The following is a 20,095-nucleotide window of genomic DNA, read 5'->3' on the forward strand; positions in this document are numbered from 1 at the left end:
AAATGATTATTTTTGTAAAAGAACTTTTTATTGAATTATAACCAAGGCATCCAAGTGCATTCCATTTGTGCCATTTTTTGAGGATTACTAGCTTGAGAGATCAAGTCAATTACATTTTGATTCAATGGTTTTCCTGCGTTCAGCGTCTTTTCTCTATCAGCTTTACAAGACAAGAATTGTGCTTTTGTTTGGACTTGAAGTACATTGGTATTGATTCTTTCTCTAAACTGAGCATCTGTTACTGAGCGATGATTAGCCAAATGCCAGGTAGCAAGTTCGTCTCTCACAAAAAGACAGAGGTATTGATCTAATTCAAATTCAGGTTCTGTTAAACAGCGTGCAGTGGCCATCAAGCAACTTGTAAACAAGCCTTCAACGCCAATGGGTGTAATGAATTCTTGAATATTAGGTGTGAATCTAAAAGGAATAGCTTCACCATTGCCAAACAATGGGTTTGCTGCATTCCAACCTATCATTGCATATAAGTCCCGATTCATATCCGCACTCAAGACTTACCAGGTAAGAGTTCAGTCATCCAAACATTGCCTGTACTTCGGGAAATCATAATCTTGTGTGGCATACGATGACCAACACTGAAGATGTAGGCCATCAGAGTAGCTGTAGCGTATTGTCCAGTAAAACGTTTGCGTAACATCCAATAATCAGTATATGAGCTCATCGTTTTAAACAAATACTATTCAGTATGATTAGTAGTCATTCTTTTAGCTACATAGCACCATTTTACCTTGCTAAGAATATTTGAGGGAACCATGTTTGCTGAAATATAATCATTGATTTCCATACGCAGATTCAAGAGCTCTGTCTTTTGATTTACAACCTGTATTCATATCAGCAGCTTGTTTTAAATGCATACACAAAACTTACATCTTTTTGAGTATTGACATTGTTTTTGAACTTTTCTACAAAATAAACCAAGGGGTCATCCTTGTGCATTTGTACGCTATCACAATGATCCTCATAGATATCATATAAAGAAGTGTAAGAGGGGTCGTCTTGCACCATTCTAACATTGGGAGCAAGAGGCACAATAGCAGGTAAATGGAATTGCAAATTACGCATACGACTTTCTTTGCGTCTTTCGAGGATATAATTCAACATACGGAACAATTGCATCAATCTCTCTTCACGACGGAATTGACGTGCGACAGGGTTTTGAATCAAGAAAGGATGAAGCGTACCATCATTACCGCGAATAGTTAAACGACGACAACAATTTCCGTAGCTACGAATAATCTCTACTTCTGGTAAAAACCGATCAATACGCAAAAAGTCATTTGCATTGTCCTTGAGCTAAAAAGGGAAAAAATGAATGGACAATTTGCATATAATGATTATCTTACCATCAAGTATTGACCAGGAATCTCGACATCATCAAACTTTTGATGCTGGAATTCAACAAGGTAATGGCTAGAGGCTTCCAGCTTGTGCTTACGAGGACGGGCATCCAACATAGCTTCAAACTTGTCTCGCCATAATCTCAGTTTAGCAACATATTCTTCAAGATTCAGTTTAGACTTTGCAAAGTCATTCACAAAGGCGGTCTTCATGTGTCCGGGATAAAGACTGTCTGCAAATCGGTGAATGTTAGCTACAGTAGCATGTGTCAATTGAAAAGTATCGTTGGGGTTACTCAATCGTGTCAACAATTGCTATACATAAATGAATACACAGTAAACAATCAATCTATACGACTTACTTGTGCGCCTTCATTATACAAAGCAACAACCAATCGATACATGTCTTCGTCAGCTTGAGGCTTGAATTTGAGTTGAATTTGATCTACCATTGTCTCCATCGACAAGGCTAATAATGGATAGCCTGTCTTAAGCATAGACATGATTTCATCTAGGGGACTTGCAGTAGTAGCCGTGGTTGCAATGTTGATTTGAGAAGGTAATGGGCCACGCTGTTGAGCACTCGTTCCATTGGAAGGCACTGCTGCAACAGGTGTTACATTAGGAAAAGATGCTTGTTGCTGTTGCTGTGGTGTTCCTGTAGCGGATTTGGTTTCGCTTGCAGTGCTTGTTGTAGGTGAAGTTTGACCAGCAATAACAGGCGTACCATTCGACTGTTGAGGAATTGTTACTGCTGTTTCTTCTACCTTGACAGCAACATTTTCTTTCTTTTGATCATCATCTTCAGTTGATTTTTCCTTACTTGCACTATCTTCCGATGTATCCATTGGGTCTTCTTTCTTTTCCTCCGCATTTTCTTCCTTATGTTTAGCTGTCTCGTCTTTAGTTTCTTCTGTATCTTGCGAAGTATTGGCTGCTGCTGCTGCTGTAGCATTAACGGCCGTATTGGTATTAGTACCATTCGTAGAATTGCCTTCTGATGAAGATATTGTCGTGTTCTGTTGCTGGGCTGCTTCAGCCGCCATACTAGCCTGTAAGACACTAGCACGTTTCAGCATATCTTCTTTAGCTGTTCTTAACTGGAAGTGAAGTGCTTGTGGGAACTGCTTGGCAATACGTATCAAAATAGTACGAGCATGTCTACCTTCACGATGTTGGAGAGCTGTCAACAGCTGAGGAATGAACGTGATCCAATACCAGACTGGCCAATCACCCTTATAATTTTCAACAGCTCGAGAAATAGTACCATTTTGATCATCCAAACTCAAGAGCCACAAGATGCGCAAGAGATGTTTGCGAGCTTTAGCGTTTTTGTACAGACCAGAAGCTTGCAAATAGCAGCTAACAGCACTGTTTGCCCATGATAAATCCTTAGGGTTTTCCTTGAATCGGCGATCATTGTAGCGGCCCCATTCAGCCCAGGCACGAGGTAAAGTCATATCAATTTGAACAGCGTTGACATAAGCCTCATTGGCTTCGTTGTTATGGTTTAACTTTGCCAAGAACATACCTTTCAGCGTAAAAAACTCTGCTTTTTGTTGGTGTGTGAAATACATCAAATTCGTGTTGTTGATGACATCGAGACCAGCAGTCAATTCACTAGCATTTTGATAGTAACATTTGGCTTGTTCGCGAAGTTTCAAGAAAGCTTCCTGAATTTCAATATTTGGAAGTGTGTAGATTTTGGTCAAGTAATTAATACAGACATCATAAAGCTGGTGCTTACGAGCAACATGTGCGAATCGATTAATAATCCAAGCTGTTTCATGGTAGCCACGATAAGCATAAGAATGTCCGCTGCTTGCATTATTTTGTCCAGGAGCAGGCTGAAGCAAAGGAATCAATGGCAAGTAGGTACGGTTAATGGCACTAAAGATATGTTGACGCCATGCAACAAGGTCGCTCCAGATATTAATATCATCCCACATGTTAGGCAAACGTTCACGCCAAGTGCCGAGGATACTACGTAATTCAGCTGACCGTTGATCCAGGTTTTGAGCATTCGTGCTAGACAAACTCTTAAATATTTGACTAGCTTCTGATAGCTCCAAATACTGCTGGAATGTTTGCAGTAAAGGCAAATGGCTTTGAGTTACTACAGGAGGTAAAGAATGCCACTTTCGAAGTGCAAGTTGAACACCTTCTTCACAAATGCGAGTGAATTCAGGTAATTTGTCTTGACTAGTTTGAGATTTGATCAAAGATAAGAATCCTTCAAATACTTTTTGACGTGGTAAAGGCAAATCCATAGTCTGGTGTAAGGATTGCTCCAACAATTCACGTTCGGCAGTCCAATCAGACAAACGCCATGCGCATTCGAGTAATAAACTTGTATTATTGTCATGCTTAGCTAGGTCTGATAAGATGTCCCATTGTTGCAACTTCTGAGTGCACATAATCCAATGCTCTTCCCACAGCATACTTTCAGATTCTGCTTGAGGCAAAACACCACCACGAGCCTTTATCTGAATGTTTTCATACATGTGTTGAGCTTGTTGCCACATGCCACATTGTTCACAGGAAACTGTCATGTTTGTTTCAGAATAAACACTACGACGACGCCAAAGACCATAAAACATATCGTCTTCATTCAAAGAAGAATATAATTCAGCGAGTGCATCCAGTGTACGCTGCTGATTGAGTTGCTCTTCTCGTGAAATATCCACTAAGCGACCTGTAATAGCTTGTCTTTGAAGCATTTCAATAGCAGTATGCCAGCAATTCTGTGTTTTGCCCAAATACTTGATCAAATGAGAAGGGATTGGTATGGTTGGTTTTGTATTGGAGATACCGGTCAAAATAGCTTGAATCACATTAGGTCTTTGTTCAGATTGTTTACTATGATAGTCTTTTGAAAGCAAGATCGTTAATGCCTTTGATATGTCGTGACGCTCAGCATTTGAAAGAGCTAACCAGCACATAGGGAACAGGTCGACCCAAAGCTTAAATGCAGCATCGTCGCTCAAGTATTGCAATTGACGAATATCATCTAATGTCTCCGTCACATCAATACCTTGAAGGTTCTTCAAAAACGATCTATGCTGCTTGATGATTTCTGATACATTATCAGGAATATCCAGCTCCATTTCATTAATGTCGCTTGCTTGGTTACCAAAGATGCTAATAGGCTTCACCTTCAAAGTATAAGGAGCAGATACTTGAGTATCAATCTTGACCGATCCAATTAATAGGTCCAATGCTTGATGTAGCCAAAAATGATTTGCCAATGGTTCCCAGTTTTGCACTCCCAAAATGTAGTTGAGACGCGTAGGCAAGAGTCGATCAACATTCTTGTCAAAGATAGACATGAATTGTGCTCTGATCTCAGGGTTTTCATTACGAGTACCCAACAAGAACGCATGTTCCATACGAACTGTCAATTCAGAGCGAGCAAATTCAGGGTTATTATAAATCTTGAACACCAGCTTCAAAAAGTCTTCTGTCAGCTTTGTGTTTTGACGCGTTTCTACTGTCATCATCTTGCCAAGTAAACCAGCCTTTTCTTTAATAGTAGGAATAGGTTCTATTCTGTCCAGTACCCATTCACTTAACATGTCTAGTATGTTTCGTAAAAGAGTAACATCGGGGGACTTTTCAATTAGCTGAATCAAGCAAGTCAAGAACCATCGACGTTGGTCACCTAAATAAACGATACGCTTCTTAAGCAATGATAAGCCTAGGATCAACAGGTTGACTTGTGAATCATAAGGCATATTAGAAGCAGAATGTGAGGGCAAAGTATGCTCTTTAGTCAGTAACTGAAGCATCTTGATGATGCCTGGTACGTATGGATCCAAGTATTCACTGTCGCTTGAACTGGCAGCCTGTAGTAGCTTGAGAACACTAAAGATATTGCTCATACTACTTAATCCTTCTTGAATAGTGGTATCGATTAGATTCATAAAAGCAACCACTTCAGGAGGCTGTTCTACTTTCTGGATCTCTGGTTCTTGTTTGATACCATTTGTCATTTCTGTATTGTTTGCATCTTCTAAAGATGTTGCATTAGAAGTATCTTCATTCATAGGCTCGCCAGGCGAGGCTTCAAGAGGTGTATTAACAGTAGCAGGGCTCGCAGCTGCAGTGGGAGGCGTTGCCATAGGTGTACTAGCAGCGGTTGGAGTAGTTGAAGACGTAATAGCAGCCTGAGGAGTAGCCATCAAGCTAACCTTATTCTCGTTGACGGCTTCAATCACATGAGCCAACACAGGATACAATGCAGTTTGAATGCGCGAGTTCTCGCATCGAATACTAGATTCAAGTAGCGATACAATTGACCGATATTTGTCATAAACCAATTTGTTTCACGGTGAGAAATATCTGCATTCAAGATCTCCAGAGCACTACAGACACTTGAGACAATCATTTCATTAGCTTCTTTGAAAATGAGCGAACGCTCCAAATGACTAAAGCGTACATGAACATCAGGCCAAAGCCCAGGCTTTAAGAAAGACTTGACTAATTCAATGGTTCTTTGAACAAGGCGCTTTTGAATCATGTCTGTTGGACTAAACACCATACAAGCAAGACGAACAAGATAACCAACAACGTTTTCACGCAAAGTAAGACTAGGAGAATACTCTTTGTGTCCTGTAGATGTAGTCGAAGAGGGTACAGCCTTTACTTCGCCAGATGATGTTTGCACCTGAGCCTTTTTGTTAGGGTTGGTATCAGTATCCATATCTGAACTTGATTCGCTTTCATCGATATCCATCTTGCGCTTAGAGGGAGAACCAGGAGAAGATGCTTCTTGATTGAATTCTTGTTCTTGTATCTCGATGCGCTTCTTTTCCCAATTGATGATAAGTTCGGCTAATTCTACTGTCAGCAATTTGTGTTCTGGTGTAGCATTTTGAAGCAAGCCAAGCTTGGGAAGTGTGTTGACAATTTGAGGCAAAAAGTGTTCTCGATATTCAAAGAAAAGGTCAGAATGACGGATCAACAATTGATAGACATTGACCATTTGAGAAATACTGTGAGTGTCTTCCACAACTACCTTACGCGTTAGGCGAACCCAGGTTGGAATACGCTCGTTTTCTTGAGGTGCAATACGAACTGGAAGCACAGGTGCAATGATATCGAGGCCTTGTTTGACCAATACACGGGCTTCAGACGAGTGTGCACGTAGCAGAGCAGCATAGATTTGAATAGCGATCTTGCTAGGTGTATCATAAGCCGCAATAAAGTGTGCAATCAGCACATAAGCTGCTTGCTTGCTTGTAGCGTCTTCAAGACGAAGATAGTTCCATCCAAATTTGATAACTTCTTTGCGGCGATCAGCTAATAAATGAGGTGCATATTGGACAATCATGGCAGTCATCTGCAGGAGTTCAATACGAAGTGAGTCTTCGATATATTGGTTGTCTTCTGAGGACTCCATCATCAAACTGGCCCAAATCTTTTCATCTAGTCGCTCCATCATATTGGCATCCAAGATTTCTCCAAAGTCAGCATCTTTGCGAACAAATGTTGCTAATAAAGATGGATTGACCACTTGACGTAAGGCCATCATCTTGAGATTAGAAGGCACAGTATTGTCAGTAAATATAGTCAAGAACTTTTCAAGAATCAATCGCTTTTGTTTGGCTGAAGACTTGAGAGCAATGCTTTCTAAAAAGAAACGTTGTAAAAAGGACAAGTCAGCTACAGATTCATGGGCGAACAAAGCAACCAAATCGAAAATAACATCAATCTCATTCGTGTTCTTCTGCAGATAATCTACAAAGATTTTGGCCAACAAAAGCAGCTCTCGAGTAGCCATTAGACTATATTGTTCTTCCTCTTTTTGTTGTTGAGACAACACTTTTTCTTGACGTTTTCGCCATAATTCAAGCAAGCAATCTAACACCTCGCGATGTGAGATAAGATACTCAGTATTGTAGTTTACAAGAGTATGAACAAGCATGACACCACGATAATAAAGTGCGTTGAAGGAAGGTGCATCTGTCTTGACTTTGGCTGATTTGAACGTCTTGGCGACTAATTCGGATGAAGTATTGGCTACTTCTTCTCGTAAACGAGCAGCAGATTCTGTATTCAAGATGTCGGTAAACAATTGTGCACATTGAACATTGTCCAGTCTCTCGTAAAAGTAAGCAACTGTTTCTACTGGGTATCGGTTGAGATACTTGATCAAATTAGGTCTGAAAGGACTAGATACTGAGCGACGCAAATGACCTTCCATTTCTAATACAACTGTAACCAAATCGTCTAGGAATATATGAGCAGCAGCAGGAAGCAAGTGGAAGATATTGAGGATAGCCACAATGATCTTGATTTCGTGATTTTCGCTGAGTGGTTTACCAGCAGCTTCTTGAAGCACCTTTGGTTCAGCCCATTGTTTCAAGTGATCCAACAGCTTTTTACCGATTTCGACCTTAAAATAGTTTGTCAATAACTCCAACAGCCTTGCTAAACCTTCAAGACCAGCAACACTTAACGTTTTATGATTAGATAGTGTTGTCAAAATAGGGCGAAGACCTTGTTGCAAGAGTTCTTTTGGTAGCTTATGCTGCTGTGCCAATACTTGTTTCAACCCACGATGAGCAGCTTCTACAACCTCAATTGATTTTGAGTAAAGCGATTTAAAGAATACTTGGATGATACGAGCACGAGTGTGTGTTTGTCGCTGGCTACTAAAATCAGAGCATGCAAGTGCTGCTGATAAAAGCTTAATGCAGACAATACGTAAATTCATCAAAGATGTTGTATTTTTGTATTGTGAACTACGACTGACCAGAGCTTGATCTTCAGCATCGGCCAAAGCAAGTGCCTCGTGCAACAATCGAGTTAGTTCATCATTGAATTCCAAGAATGGAGGACGCAATGTCAAACAATACGTAATGGCGTCAATGTGACCAATTTGCATAGCAAAGGGCAATGCACGTAAGGGTTTAGCAAAGATGGGCGCCACTAAGCGTTCGCGAACCGGAGCCAAGAGTTCAGTGACTTCATTGCCAGTTAGATCAGCTAAAAGTTGGAAGGAAGATTGAATTGTCTCTCGAACAGCACTGTTAGAATTAGAGAGTTCACTAAGCAAGAGAGTAATCAAATTTTGGAACTTTTGTTGAGCCTCTGGGGATTCTCCATCTTCAGGGCCATTACAGACCTTGAGTACATGAGAAAGCGTTTGAGTGGCTTCTTCTGTATTAACATTGGCCATTTCAGGTGATGCATCTTTGAGGACAAAGAGAAGAGAGCGAATAAAGTCAAGCTCATGCTCACGCATCCATTTAGTACCCATATCAAGCTGTGAACTCATGATAGAGATACCAAGGCAACCACCTCGCTTCTTGAACCATTCTGGCTTGTAACAGCAGGAGCAGAATTGAGATGCAAAGACACGGAAAATGGGCAATTGGTTAATGTATTCTTTGTATCCCAATATAGTTGCTGCGACATTATAGCAAGCATGCAAAGCTTCTTCACCTCGTTTACGAAGTTGGATTTGTGAAGAAGACATGATCTCTACAATAGCTTCTACCAAAATTGTTGTATTCAAATGCTGCACAGCTAAACGTTCATCCATCATATTCGCCAAAGGCTTGCGTCCATTTTCTTTAGCTTCGATTGCCTCGCCGATATGAAGCAAAGTGAAATGGCGACAGATATTAAGGAAGAAGCTCCATGCGTCTTCACTTAATTCATCAATAATAGATGCAGTCATGACAGACACTAAAATAGACTTGAGAGCCTCTTCTTGGGCCATACGTTTAGAGACATATTTTGTGTATCCATTGCCTGCTAATCGCTTGGGCTTCATACCGGTCTCGCTTAAGGTATTGCCTACGACCGAATTATCTTCGTCTACATTGATACGGCCCATGTTTTGTGTTAACAGAGAAGTATTTGATGACTTTGTAGGATCTTCAGGACGATCAATGAACTGTTTTTTTACTCTTTTGTAAAGCGTCTCGGCTAAATCATCAGGACCTTCGTCTAATTCCAGCATAAGAACCAAGTGTGTCTTCAAAAAGTTGTATGCGTGTTTTTTGTAAACAATATCGGTCTGAGGTGTGACGAGTGCATGAATTGCAATGTCTAGGCATTTATCCAATGGAAGTGTATGTGGTGTAGGACTAGGATCAAAGACAACTTCAACCGAAACACCGTTTTCAATGCGAGCATTGAATCCAAGCTTTGGTGGACTCTTTAACATTCGACGGTTTCGGCCACCTAGTTTACCTAGGATACGCATGGCAGCATGGCTGTGCTGCTGATTGTAAGGTAAAGGCTTAAGATGTTTCCACAGAGCATCCATGAGTTCTGACATGACAGGAGCCATAATATGATCCAAAAACTCGGGATTTAGGTTATCATTACACAATTCCATTGTTCGTAAACCCTGAGATACAAGATCTTGATCTGCTTGAAGAGCAATGACCAAGGGACGCATCAAATAAGGAAGGTAAGGCAGTAATGTGCTAAGACGTACAGGTACAGCTAAGCACAATTCGACAAACAAGTTACGCATGTCTGTCTTGTGTGCAAGTGATAGTAAGGAGTTCAAGTTTTCCAAAATGACTTGCAACAATGGAGACACTTCTTTATAGAGCAATTCGAATCGACCACCGCCTATACTTTTAAACAAAGCTCTGAGCAACAAGAAGTAGTTGGCGGGTTCTTTTGCTTTTGCAGCAAGTTTGAAGCATGACATGACTAGATTTGCCAAGTAAGGTTGGAGGATACTTTCATTAGCGTCAGGAAACAAATTCACAGCCATAAATGTAAGGCGGAATAAATGAAGCATGACAGCAGAATAGTGAAGACTATCCTCACCTAATTGGTCGATTCGGTCTACCAAGAATCGAAGCAGGATACCTGCAAATCCCTGTGTAGTAATTTCATTCACCAAAAAGTATTGGGAGAGATGTAAGAGCGATGTGTTGATAAGCATGCGTTCGTAGAAAAAGTCGATTTGTGATGCAAACAACTCTTGAAAGACGGCAGGATCAAGCAAAGTAAAGACAATGGGAAACGTATCCAACACTTCCTTTTCACCGTTCTGTTGAGGGTTGAGTTTTAGACAAGTTTCTGTAGAACCAATTGTCCAATTGTCTTTCATGCGTTCTTCCTCAGGTGCTGCATAGTCTGGCAAAGAACCATCTGAACCATAATTGTCGACATTGTAATATTCAAAGCATTTCAGTCCTTCTCTGAACAAGCGCACAAATAACTGAACATCCTCTTGAGAAAAGCCTCGAGCAAATTGGGCGTACAATTGCATGTTGACATCTTGTCCAGTAGGTGGTGGTGGGTTGCAATGACGAAGGCCAATGAACAATGGCTTAAGACCAATAGCCAAGTTCTTGAACAAGAATCGACCATCTTTAATGCCATCATGTGCTGCTTCGGGTATGAATGATGCTGTGTGAATAGATCGCGCACGATCGAAATCAAAGTCGTTTATTGTTTCTTCCTTGGCTGGTTCTTCTGTGGTCTGCTTTTTCTTTTTGTACTGTCTAACATAGGAACTGAATTGAATATTTAGTGCTTCAAATTTACTAGCAAAAGCGTCTAGTATACGCATAAGTAAATTTCGTCCTTCTGATTTATCGGGAATCTTCATTATGCAATCAATTAAGTTCAACAAAAGCTTCCCACACATTGTTTGAATGCTGGGAGCCAGTGTAGCATCGTGTAAATTACAGCTGTAGATATAAATGGTGCGGGAAAGTTGTGAAGCTGAAAGTTCTGCACGAATATGGTGAATAAGATCGGCAAGCATACTGTAAGCTAAAGGTCTATCATAAAAAAAATGAATAACCAGCTTGACATTTTTTTTTTTTTACCTTAAAGTATCATGTGCAGTAACGCCTGTTCCTATTAAAACCTTTTCATTTAACAACAAGTCGATTTTCGGCACAAAAGATGTTCGAAAATCAGTTGATAGAATATGACGAGTGGCAACCAACAATTCCTTGCGTGTGGCAGATGATTCAGCAGGACATTCTCGCAGCAATCTCAAGACAAAGTCTGGTATTTGATTTTGGTAGGGTCGTAATAGTGTCGTGTAGCTTCTGAGAATGTAAGCCAAAAAAGACATCGTCTTTACTTGAGCAACAATGAATTCGTTATAAAGACTCTTCTGTTTAATAGCAGGACTAACACCCACAAACACTTCGCCTTTTGCTGCTGCTGCATTCGCTGCTTCCATTTGAGGCTTTGCTTGTAAACTGAGTGTCTACAGAACAGATAAGCAAATCGACATATCAAATTCAATTTATCTATACCTGAAAGATGAGAGGAATAAACCTCATGATATTATCTGCTGCAGAACGTCTATAGGATTGGAATAGAAGCACTACAATAATTGGACATTCTGTAAGCACTTTGAAACTGAACATGCTCTTTGCCAGCACTTTTGTTGGGACTTCTGGTGCTTCTGCAGCAGGTGACATTGGGCGTGGTGATGCTGCGGACAACGGCTAGATAGTATTAATATATGATGAATTCAATGATTTTCTGCTTACAGTAGCAATCTGATCTGGATTGTCAAAAGCATCTTTGACTGTCTGTTCCATATTTTGAAATATTTCCTGTACAATGTCCAAAAAGGGTTGAACTTGATCTTCTAATACTTGTCGAAATGATCTGTGCAAATCAATAATTATTTTGACACAAACAACTGCATTGTCTTCGTTTTCTACGCGTAGTATCATCATTAATGCTTTACATAATTCTGGGACGTATTCTTTTAATGCCTCTGTCTGTGGCAGTCGATATATTATCTCTAGTATGATGTTTCGTAATTTCTATTCTATTGTTAGCATATATGAATCATTGGATATTTACTTACTTGCTCTGGTGCATTGCTAATGAACACAGGCTGCTCGTTTCGTAGAATGTCAAGGAATACAGGAATTAGTGTTGACAGAAATTTAGGATATTCAGCTGTCTGAAAGACTTCTACTTGATCTCTAAGCTCGTTTGCGATGGTGACTTTTAGGTTGGTAGCTACAACAGGAGAGTTAGCTCAATAAGATATGTGAGTGTTACTATTTACCCAAGTTGGAGTCACCCAGTCTATGCGCGTAGACTTGTAAAGTGGTCATTTTTATTGAATTTTTTTTTCTATTTTATGAGCTACTCTGTATGTATAAACAAGTCAAATTAACACATAAAACAAGAGCTAGAAAACAAGGACAAAATTAAATATGAGATGAGGGAATATTATATATACAATAAGAACTGCGCTAGTTGCTTAAAGAGACAAGTGAATACGAAAATGATAAAAAGAGAAGAAAGACGTGGTATACAATTTACACTTTTTTTTTTGCTTCTTGAAAAAAAGATTTCGAACCGCACATTGTGACTAGATGTTGATCCGGAGGAGAGTTATTTATGCATTGGTAACAATAGACTGATGATGATTAAATCAGTAAGTCAGCTTGTTTTATTCTTTGCATAAAACCGCCTATAGTTCTTTCTTCAAATATTGAATCCAAGGCATTAGCTATGCAACTTTCTATTAGATTTTAAGCAGTCTTTTGAAAGTAAGTTTATTTGGGATTCTCTTTAACAATTAAAGGGTTACAAACTGAATTCACTCAAGTTAGGCACAATATTTCCTTATTTGTTTCATTGAGAATATAAACAATCATTATTACAGCAAATCATAAAAAGAAAAAGGAATATAAGGAATTAGAAGTATAGCTAACATGGATTTATTACATTGCCAAATGACTTTTGATTAAAAAGAAAATAACTCGGAACCTTATAGAAGGTGGAAGGGCCTTACTTTGATTACTTATACACCTTATTGAAAAAAAAATTCGTGTGGAAAGAATTCAATTCTAAAAATAAAGCAGAGCATGAGATACATACATTGGATTATAAGAAAGAGCAGAGAATAGAAGGAAGGTAAAAGAGAAATAAACTAGTAATAGATATTAAGTAGTGTATGTGAAATACTTACACAGATACGAGGAGGTAGTTGAATACCGCTTATCTTTCCATTACATTCATACTACTACACAATAAGACCATACAATACCAAGCTGCAATTAACGCCAAAGGCTGTATCACCAAGTGTTAAGCTATATTATCTTGAAATAAACATCTCAATAAATCATCCACAAAGAACTGAGTGCGTTTAAGTATCATCTTGGTATGTTAAAAGGCTCTTGGATTAGGATACTTCTGTTGCCGAATTTGAATGATAAAAAATTGGGCTAATTTTTATTTCGGGTCAGTGTAGCTTAAAATTTGTAAGTCATTCTGAAAAAAAAAGAACTGAAGTATTTTCTAGAAGAAAAACCAGAAGAGGAATAAAAAAGAAAATATTAATATGCTTTATACAATTTTACAACTGACAGGTATTTACTGCACAAAGAAATTAGACATCAATCTGCTGTTTAAATTGCTAAAAAGTATGATTTATGTAGAGAAAATAAGCCAGTTTGCTGTATAGTTAATATAATTGTATCTTTTACCCTTGAGCATATATTCCATTTCCTATCTCTTATTTCGATCAGTATGACTTATAGTTATGATAGAATTGCCTGATTCGTTTATGACAATCTCCCCACCACCTAAGGTAAGTCAATTGAATTTTGACGTTGATTAAAGAATCTTCCAAGATTATCATGTTTATCATGGACTAGATTTCATAAAAGAGATGTCGGTGTAGAGTTTAAGCGAGCTTTCTTTTAAAATATAGTTGTCTTTTCCTTTCCCTTCTTTTTTTTTGTATCGCTCTTTTTCATCCACTTAAAAATGGCCCACGAACATTTAAAAGCTGACTGCATCTTCTGTAAAATCATCAAGTGAGTGAAACATGGTTGTTTGAAATATTGTTCCTGACTGTTTCTGTAGAGGTGAGATCCCTTCTCACAAGATTGCAGAAACAGAGAAAAGGTAATATTTTCGAGAAAATGAGACGCGTTTTTTTCTTAGAAAAAGTTTAGCTATTCCTTCTTGGATATCAATCCCTTGAGTGAAGGTCATGCTGTAAGTAAAAGAAGAAATAATACTTCAGACTTATACAAACAATGCTCATGTTTTTGTATATAGCTTATTATTCCCAAGTGTAAGTAGATTGTGTAACAAAGACAAAGGTTTACCCCTAAACCATAGATCATGCTGAATTCTTCCATCAAGTCCCTGATGACATTCTGGCTGATATGTTACCTTTAGCCAAGAAGGTTGCTCTTGCTATTGGATTAGGTGATGGTCAATACAATCTGTTGCAGGTAACTTTTGTCTTACTTGTTTGACTGAAATTAATATTTTATATAATAGAACAATGGACGCATGGCACATCAAGTAAATACGGAATCATAAGTCATGATCAGTAACTAACAATTGTTACTTAACAGGAAGTTCCTCATGTCCATTTCCATATCATTCCTAAGCCCAATCCTCAAGAAGGTCTTAAGATTGGATGGGATCAACAAAAGGTGGGTCAAGAAGACCTCAAGGGTCTTTTGGGTCGCATTAAGGAAAAGTTGTAAACAAATTATTTATATAATAAAAAACCCCTTTGTTGCGATTGCATGTCATTTCACAGCCTCATGACTGAACAACCTTCATAGATTCGATAACTATTAAAGTTTTTGGCTGCAAATGATTAAGCTGCAGTAACAAGCTATTTCTTGCGTAATTCATCCATTAACTAATATTTAATCACTTTTTTCTTACGTGTGTTATCATCTAATGTTAATCATGAATGCTCTTAGTTACAAATTAAATGGTCTCGAAAATCGTCTGGACCATAGCAAATAAAGCTGTTTGTACAAACAAACGAAAATTTGTTTTGAGACTTCATGATGATGATATGTCAATTGTGATTGGCGAGAAAAAAAAACTTTCATTATTTACCTTTACAAGTAAGTAACAAGAAGACCGTGTAGAATCACCGTGTCAATTCTAGCCCATTTACAATCTACTATTGGCTGAAGCCGTGGGTAAAGTGACTGTTTTGATAAAAAAAATGTACATGTACCAAGTTCTGCCTTTAGTTTACCAGCACTATTTAAGCAACAAAATTTTTTAATATGGATCTCTTTCCTTCTCTTTTTTTTTTGATTCACTTGTAATAAAACAAATCAAAAAGAGATACTCTTTTTTAGACCAAACTTATATTTTCAACAAATGTTTGCTTTAAGAAAGTTATCAACTTCTTTGCATAAGAATGTTGCTCAACCAGTCTTACGTTGCCGCAAAAATCTTTCAAGCACTTCCCTAATTCGTACTGCTGTTGTACCACAATACAAGTTATCCAAACGCTTTCTCTCAAATACTTCTGCTGAAGAGCAACCCAATGCTGAAGAGCAACCCAATGCTGAAGAGCAACCCAATGCTGAACCTACAGCAGCAACAAGCGACCACCATGCTGTTGTATCCACTTTCGATCTGTTCTCTATTGGTGTCGGACCTTCTTCATCTCATACTGTTGGTCCCATGCGTGCTGCAAAGATTTTCATTACGGACTTGAAGGATCACAACGTTCTAGACAAAGTCTCAACACTTCGAGTAGGTAATGTATTGCAAATCAATATTTGTTTCTGCTCTTGATTTTTCCTACTTGAATTCTATAAATAGCCAAGTTGATACGATATGTTCCGCGGAACTGGTTTCCACTTTTCTGCCAAACATGTCTAATCTCTTTGCTCTCTATAAATCAAGTAATGAAGAAGAGCGCTTATCTTGAAATGATTATCTATAAATGGTAATTAACCTCCGCTTTTTTTTTTATCTTAGATATGTTCGGATCACTAGCTTTGACAGGTGTTGGCCATGGTACACCAGAAGCTATTCTTATGGGCATTGAAGGTGAAAGCCCTGATAAAGTAGAGACTAGCACAATTCGATCTCGTGTGAAAGACATTCAAACAAACAAATCAATTCGCTTAGATGGAACTCATCGCATCACTTTTGATTATGATAAGGATATGGTCTTCAATTATTTTAAGACATTACCACAACACCCTAATGGTCTTCGTTTTTGCGCTTATGACAAGGATGCTAATATGGTTGCTACAAATGAATATTTCAGTATTGGTGGTGGTTTTGTAGTCAATGCTGAAACTCAGTTGGATCATGGTGAAAATGTATACTATAAACAAATCAAAAAAGATGCTGTTGTTGCTGAGCGTCGTGAACAAGATATCGCTGTTGTTTCTTTGCCTTTCAAGAACTCAGAAGAATTGATTGCTGTTTGTAAGCGTGAAAATATGACAATTGCTCAGGTCGTGTTTGAAAATGAATTAAAATGGAGTACACCTCAAGAAATTAGAGAGAAGCTCTTAAGAATCTGGAACACAATGGATGACAGTATTCGTAATGGTGTGATGGCTTCACCAGACGATTACTTGCCTGGCAGTCTCCGCGTAAAACGTCGTGCTCCTAGACTATATAACAAACTCTTGAAGGGTTTATATGGCGGTTCTTTGAACTCAACAGGTGGATACAGCCATTCACATATACCTGCAGGTAGAAATGATGAGACCACAGCGGTATCCGATCCTTCTCCTGAACTGAACAATACCCAGTATCCTCTGGCTCTTACTTACTTGCCTAAAAAACCTAGAAAGAAGTTTGTCTTGCCTGCCCTTGATTATCTTTCTGTATATGCTATTGCCGTCAACGAGGAAAATGCTTGTGGTGGTCGTGTTGTTACAGCTCCTACTAATGGTGCTGCTGGTACAATTCCCTCTGTACTCAAGTATTATCTCGAATTCATTTCAGAAAACCCAGAAAAGGATGTCATGGAATTTTTGTTAACAACTTCCGCTATTGGTATGCTGTTTAAACGTGGTGCTAGTATTTCAGGTAAATATTGAATAAGCATCATGTGGGAGTTTTTTTTTTTTTGACTTACACAAATTCGAAAATAGCTGCTGAAGTAGGCTGTCAAGGTGAAGTAGGTGTCGCCTGTTCAATGGCTGCTGCTGGTTTTACTGCTGTGATGGGTGGTACGGTAGAACAAGTCGAAAATGCAGCTGAAATTGGTATGGAACATAACTTGGGCTTGACTTGCGATCCTATCGCAGGTCTTGTTCAAGTTCCTTGTATTGAGCGTAATGCTTTGGCTGCTGTCAAAGCTATTGCTGCAGCTCAATTGGCATTGAATGGTGAGGGAGACCACCGCGTGTCACTTGACCAAGTCATTGAAACCATGCGTCAAACGGGTGTAGATATGATGTCTAAATATAAGGAAACCAGTCAAGGTGGTTTGGCTGTGAATGTTCCTTTGTGTTAAATAGAAAGAAAGTAATCATTTTCGAACGTCATTTTCATTCATATATATATATATATATATATATCATGTTTTTCTTTATACATTTTCTTCTTTGACTGTCGAAATAGACCACTCGAACGCGGATTTGAGTCTCTGATAAATGTATAGATAAGGGAAACACTTTATCCACTCCAATGCCCACTTCAAAAAGTAACAACTCTTGTTTAAATATCCTTCTTTTCCTTGAGAAAAAAAAAATCGAGAATCTATTAGTTATTTATTTCAATTGAAACTACACAATGCGCAAAAAAAGAAACGCTTATTTCTTTGTTTCTTTACTGATGCCCGCTGGTACTCTCTCTCTCCCCCCTAACCACAGTTAATTCTGTTGGATTTCTATATGTACTTTCCGTACATAGGCCATTACACGTTAGTATAGATAGCTTTTGGGACAAGTGTTTTTTATTCAATCTTGAAACTGATGTCAATAATTAAGATCAATAGTTTATGTAGCCTGTCAGTATCCCATGAACAAATAAGTATTATTTCCATAAATCAAACTCTAATGTTCTCAAATCTTTCTTATCAAATGCTTGGACTATATCCCAAATATCTTGTTCTACTTGTTCTTTAGATTGACTAGCATCAATCAGCTAAACAAAGGATCAATATATGTCTCTTTTTTTTTGACATTTTACCTTCCAAGTGTTATCTTTTAACTTAAAAAATTCTTTTCTAACCTTGACCTGTAATTCTCTCTTTTCATATCTTTCTTGTCCAAATCCGCCTCGTTTTTCAGCTTCGTCAATATTCAAATCAAGAAACAAGACAATATCAGGTGTCAGCAATCCAACGTCAGGATGTCTACACCATGCTAAATCTAATCCTTTTGCTGAAGAAAAAGCAACCCCCGAGAATGCATAACGATCCACAACCAAAGTTGTACCCTGATTTAACTTTTCTTGTAAGGTTTTCCTGTTTAATTGTCAATATCGCAAAATGAACGCGTTTTTATTTACATAGCTTCCCAACGGTTAGCAGAAAACAAAAGATGAATAGCACGATCATCTAGGTCGCTCTTTTGTTGAAGATAACTATCAATCATTTTACCAGTTTGTGTTGTTCTATCTGTATCATGGTTATTCAGGAGCATTTGATAAGGATAACTTACCTGGAAACTTGACAAGTTCAGTGTCCATACCAGCTTGCTTTAACTTGTTGACAAGAATACCACATTGGGTTGTCTTGCCTGAACGATCGCAACCTTCAACTACAATAAATAAACCGCGTTGTACCATTTAATTTTGAAAGAAAGACTTTTTTTTTATACGCCTTCTAAATATGCAGACCTCCTCTCTCTAAATGTTCTGAGTTTCATCCTCGTTCTTATGTTGTGCAGCTATCTTATCAATTGAGCATTTTGTGTGCCCTTCTTGTTTTTGACATATGGCTATTGCAACATAACAAATGGCTTTGATATTTTACTGTTCAATTAATATAGGGCTCATTGAGGGTCTGTTTTGTACCATGTACTTGAGTTTTAGAAGAGCTACTGAATAGTAATCTGCTCAAATTGGTAAGTTTTGATTTCTAAATCAATGCTGATCCAGATCCATTTATTTTGACAGAAATCTCTGGAACGGGGATTCCAAATGTTTTATTAAGAAGTTGTGGTATATCTTCAATTAAAGATGAAAAGCAATGTTACCTGAGGCAAAGGAATCATTTTCCCAGCCAAAACGCTATAGCTTCGGTCTTTGAGGGTAATGCACTTGTACTTTTTATCAGTTTGAGACCCTTCAAGTATTGTATGGTGTAGTATTTTTGAAAGTGTTTTGAGTGTCTCATGGGCTGTATTTTGATCAAAAAATAAGGAATGGTCTAAAAATACAGAAAGATGATGTCAAATCAACTTACAATTGCAAGTGAAGTAGTCTATTTGAATGCATGGAACTTGAGAATGTAGTAAAAACGCGCTGCTTACTATGGGTATTCATGAGATAACACGAAAAATAGTCTGTATCGTCTTGAACGCGTCGTGTATAATTTTCATATAACTTTCTCAGATCTAACAATTAGGTTATGTTTATTTTGACTAGACAACTATTTTTCGTTATGGCTTGCTGCAGAAACTTTTGTTTTTGATGTAAAGTAAGGGTATCATAAGACGTAGTGATTCAAGAATTGCTTTTGTACTTTGATGGTTCAAATATATCTTTAGGTGGCCATTGATGCTAAAGAAAGAAATTTACGGATCTATGAAAACAAAAAAATATTAAATGGAGATGATATTGTGCAAGTGATCAAAGGAAATAGATGCAAGCTATAAGCCTATTGCTCACTTCAGGTCCTAAACAACCAACGTTATTGAAAGCTATTATTGGAAGGGATTTTTTCCCAAGAATACATTGATATCTTGCAATATATTTGTTAATCGTCAATACTTTCTTTGCCTTAAACTTTACATTTCGTCATACAACAACCTCTGTTTGTATTGCCGACAGATCTCATAACATACTGGCTATATCAGATATAA

General features: G+C 38.1%; 4 protein-coding genes across 4 annotated transcripts; 2 read left to right on the forward strand and 2 right to left on the reverse strand.

The window, feature by feature from the left end:
- Positions 1–32: 32 nt before the first annotated feature.
- On the reverse strand, positions 33–12,430 carry B0P05DRAFT_626831 (uncharacterized protein; the record flags this gene model as incomplete). Its single annotated transcript, XM_051583473.1, has 12 exons — positions 33–469; positions 517–694; positions 746–838; positions 886–1,311; positions 1,362–1,670; positions 1,718–5,627; positions 5,648–11,104; positions 11,168–11,559; positions 11,609–11,803; positions 11,849–12,130; positions 12,175–12,332; positions 12,382–12,430. The coding sequence occupies 12 exons, from the start codon at positions 12,428–12,430 to the stop codon at positions 36–38; spliced, it is 11,883 nt and encodes a 3,960-aa protein (XP_051430508.1).
- A 1,628-nt stretch (positions 12,431–14,058) lies between these two features.
- Positions 14,059–14,874, forward strand: B0P05DRAFT_560440 (HIT-like domain-containing protein). The gene is made up of 7 exons (XM_051580365.1): positions 14,059–14,143; positions 14,193–14,234; positions 14,285–14,327; positions 14,391–14,406; positions 14,454–14,569; positions 14,619–14,642; positions 14,696–14,874. The coding sequence occupies exons 1-7, from the start codon at positions 14,094–14,096 to the stop codon at positions 14,828–14,830; spliced, it is 426 nt and encodes a 141-aa protein (XP_051430509.1). The 5' UTR covers positions 14,059–14,093; the 3' UTR covers positions 14,831–14,874.
- A 530-nt stretch (positions 14,875–15,404) lies between these two features.
- On the forward strand, positions 15,405–17,702 carry B0P05DRAFT_560442 (serine dehydratase alpha chain-domain-containing protein). Its single transcript, XM_051580366.1, has 3 exons — positions 15,405–15,855; positions 16,080–17,150; positions 17,216–17,702. The coding sequence occupies exons 1-3, from the start codon at positions 15,471–15,473 to the stop codon at positions 17,578–17,580; spliced, it is 1,821 nt and encodes a 606-aa protein (XP_051430510.1). The 5' UTR covers positions 15,405–15,470; the 3' UTR covers positions 17,581–17,702.
- Positions 17,703–18,004: 302 nt separating this feature from the next.
- Positions 18,005–18,887, reverse strand: B0P05DRAFT_560446 (thymidylate kinase-like protein). The gene is made up of 4 exons (XM_051580367.1): positions 18,731–18,887; positions 18,579–18,687; positions 18,258–18,534; positions 18,005–18,212 (listed from the first exon to the last, which is right to left on the reverse strand). The coding sequence occupies exons 1-4, from the start codon at positions 18,855–18,857 to the stop codon at positions 18,102–18,104; spliced, it is 624 nt and encodes a 207-aa protein (XP_051430511.1). The 5' UTR covers positions 18,858–18,887; the 3' UTR covers positions 18,005–18,101.
- Between the last annotated feature and the right edge of the window lie 1,208 nt (positions 18,888–20,095).

This window comes from Gilbertella persicaria (assembly GCF_025201335.1).
Source record: "Gilbertella persicaria strain CBS 190.32 chromosome Unknown B0P05scaffold_57, whole genome shotgun sequence".
In the NCBI taxonomy this organism is placed as follows: Eukaryota; Fungi; Mucoromycota; class Mucoromycetes; order Mucorales; family Choanephoraceae; genus Gilbertella; species Gilbertella persicaria.

Bases quoted from the DNA above. Each gene is read 5' to 3' on its own strand.
- B0P05DRAFT_560442 (XM_051580366.1), top strand. From the start codon at position 15,471: ATGTTTGCTTTAAGAAAGTTATCAACTTCTTTGCATAAGAATGTTGCT. The intron at 15,856-16,079 runs GTAATGTATTGC...TTTTTATCTTAG, and splicing joins AGTCTCAACACTTCGAGTAG to ATATGTTCGGATCACTAGCT. The intron at 17,151-17,215 runs GTAAATATTGAA...ATTCGAAAATAG, and splicing joins ACGTGGTGCTAGTATTTCAG to CTGCTGAAGTAGGCTGTCAA.
- B0P05DRAFT_560446 (XM_051580367.1), bottom strand. From the start codon at position 18,857: ATGGTACAACGCGGTTTATTTATTGTAGTTGAAGGTTGCGATCGTTCA. The intron at 18,688-18,730 runs GTAAGTTATCCT...ACCATGATACAG, and splicing joins TGAACTTGTCAAGTTTCCAG to ATAGAACAACACAAACTGGT. The intron at 18,535-18,578 runs GTAAATAAAAAC...ACAATTAAACAG, and splicing joins GCTAACCGTTGGGAAGCTAT to GAAAACCTTACAAGAAAAGT.
- B0P05DRAFT_560440 (XM_051580365.1), top strand. From the start codon at position 14,094: ATGGCCCACGAACATTTAAAAGCTGACTGCATCTTCTGTAAAATCATC. The intron at 14,144-14,192 runs GTGAGTGAAACA...CTGTTTCTGTAG, and splicing joins ATCTTCTGTAAAATCATCAA to AGGTGAGATCCCTTCTCACA. The intron at 14,570-14,618 runs GTAACTTTTGTC...TTTATATAATAG, and splicing joins GTCAATACAATCTGTTGCAG to AACAATGGACGCATGGCACA.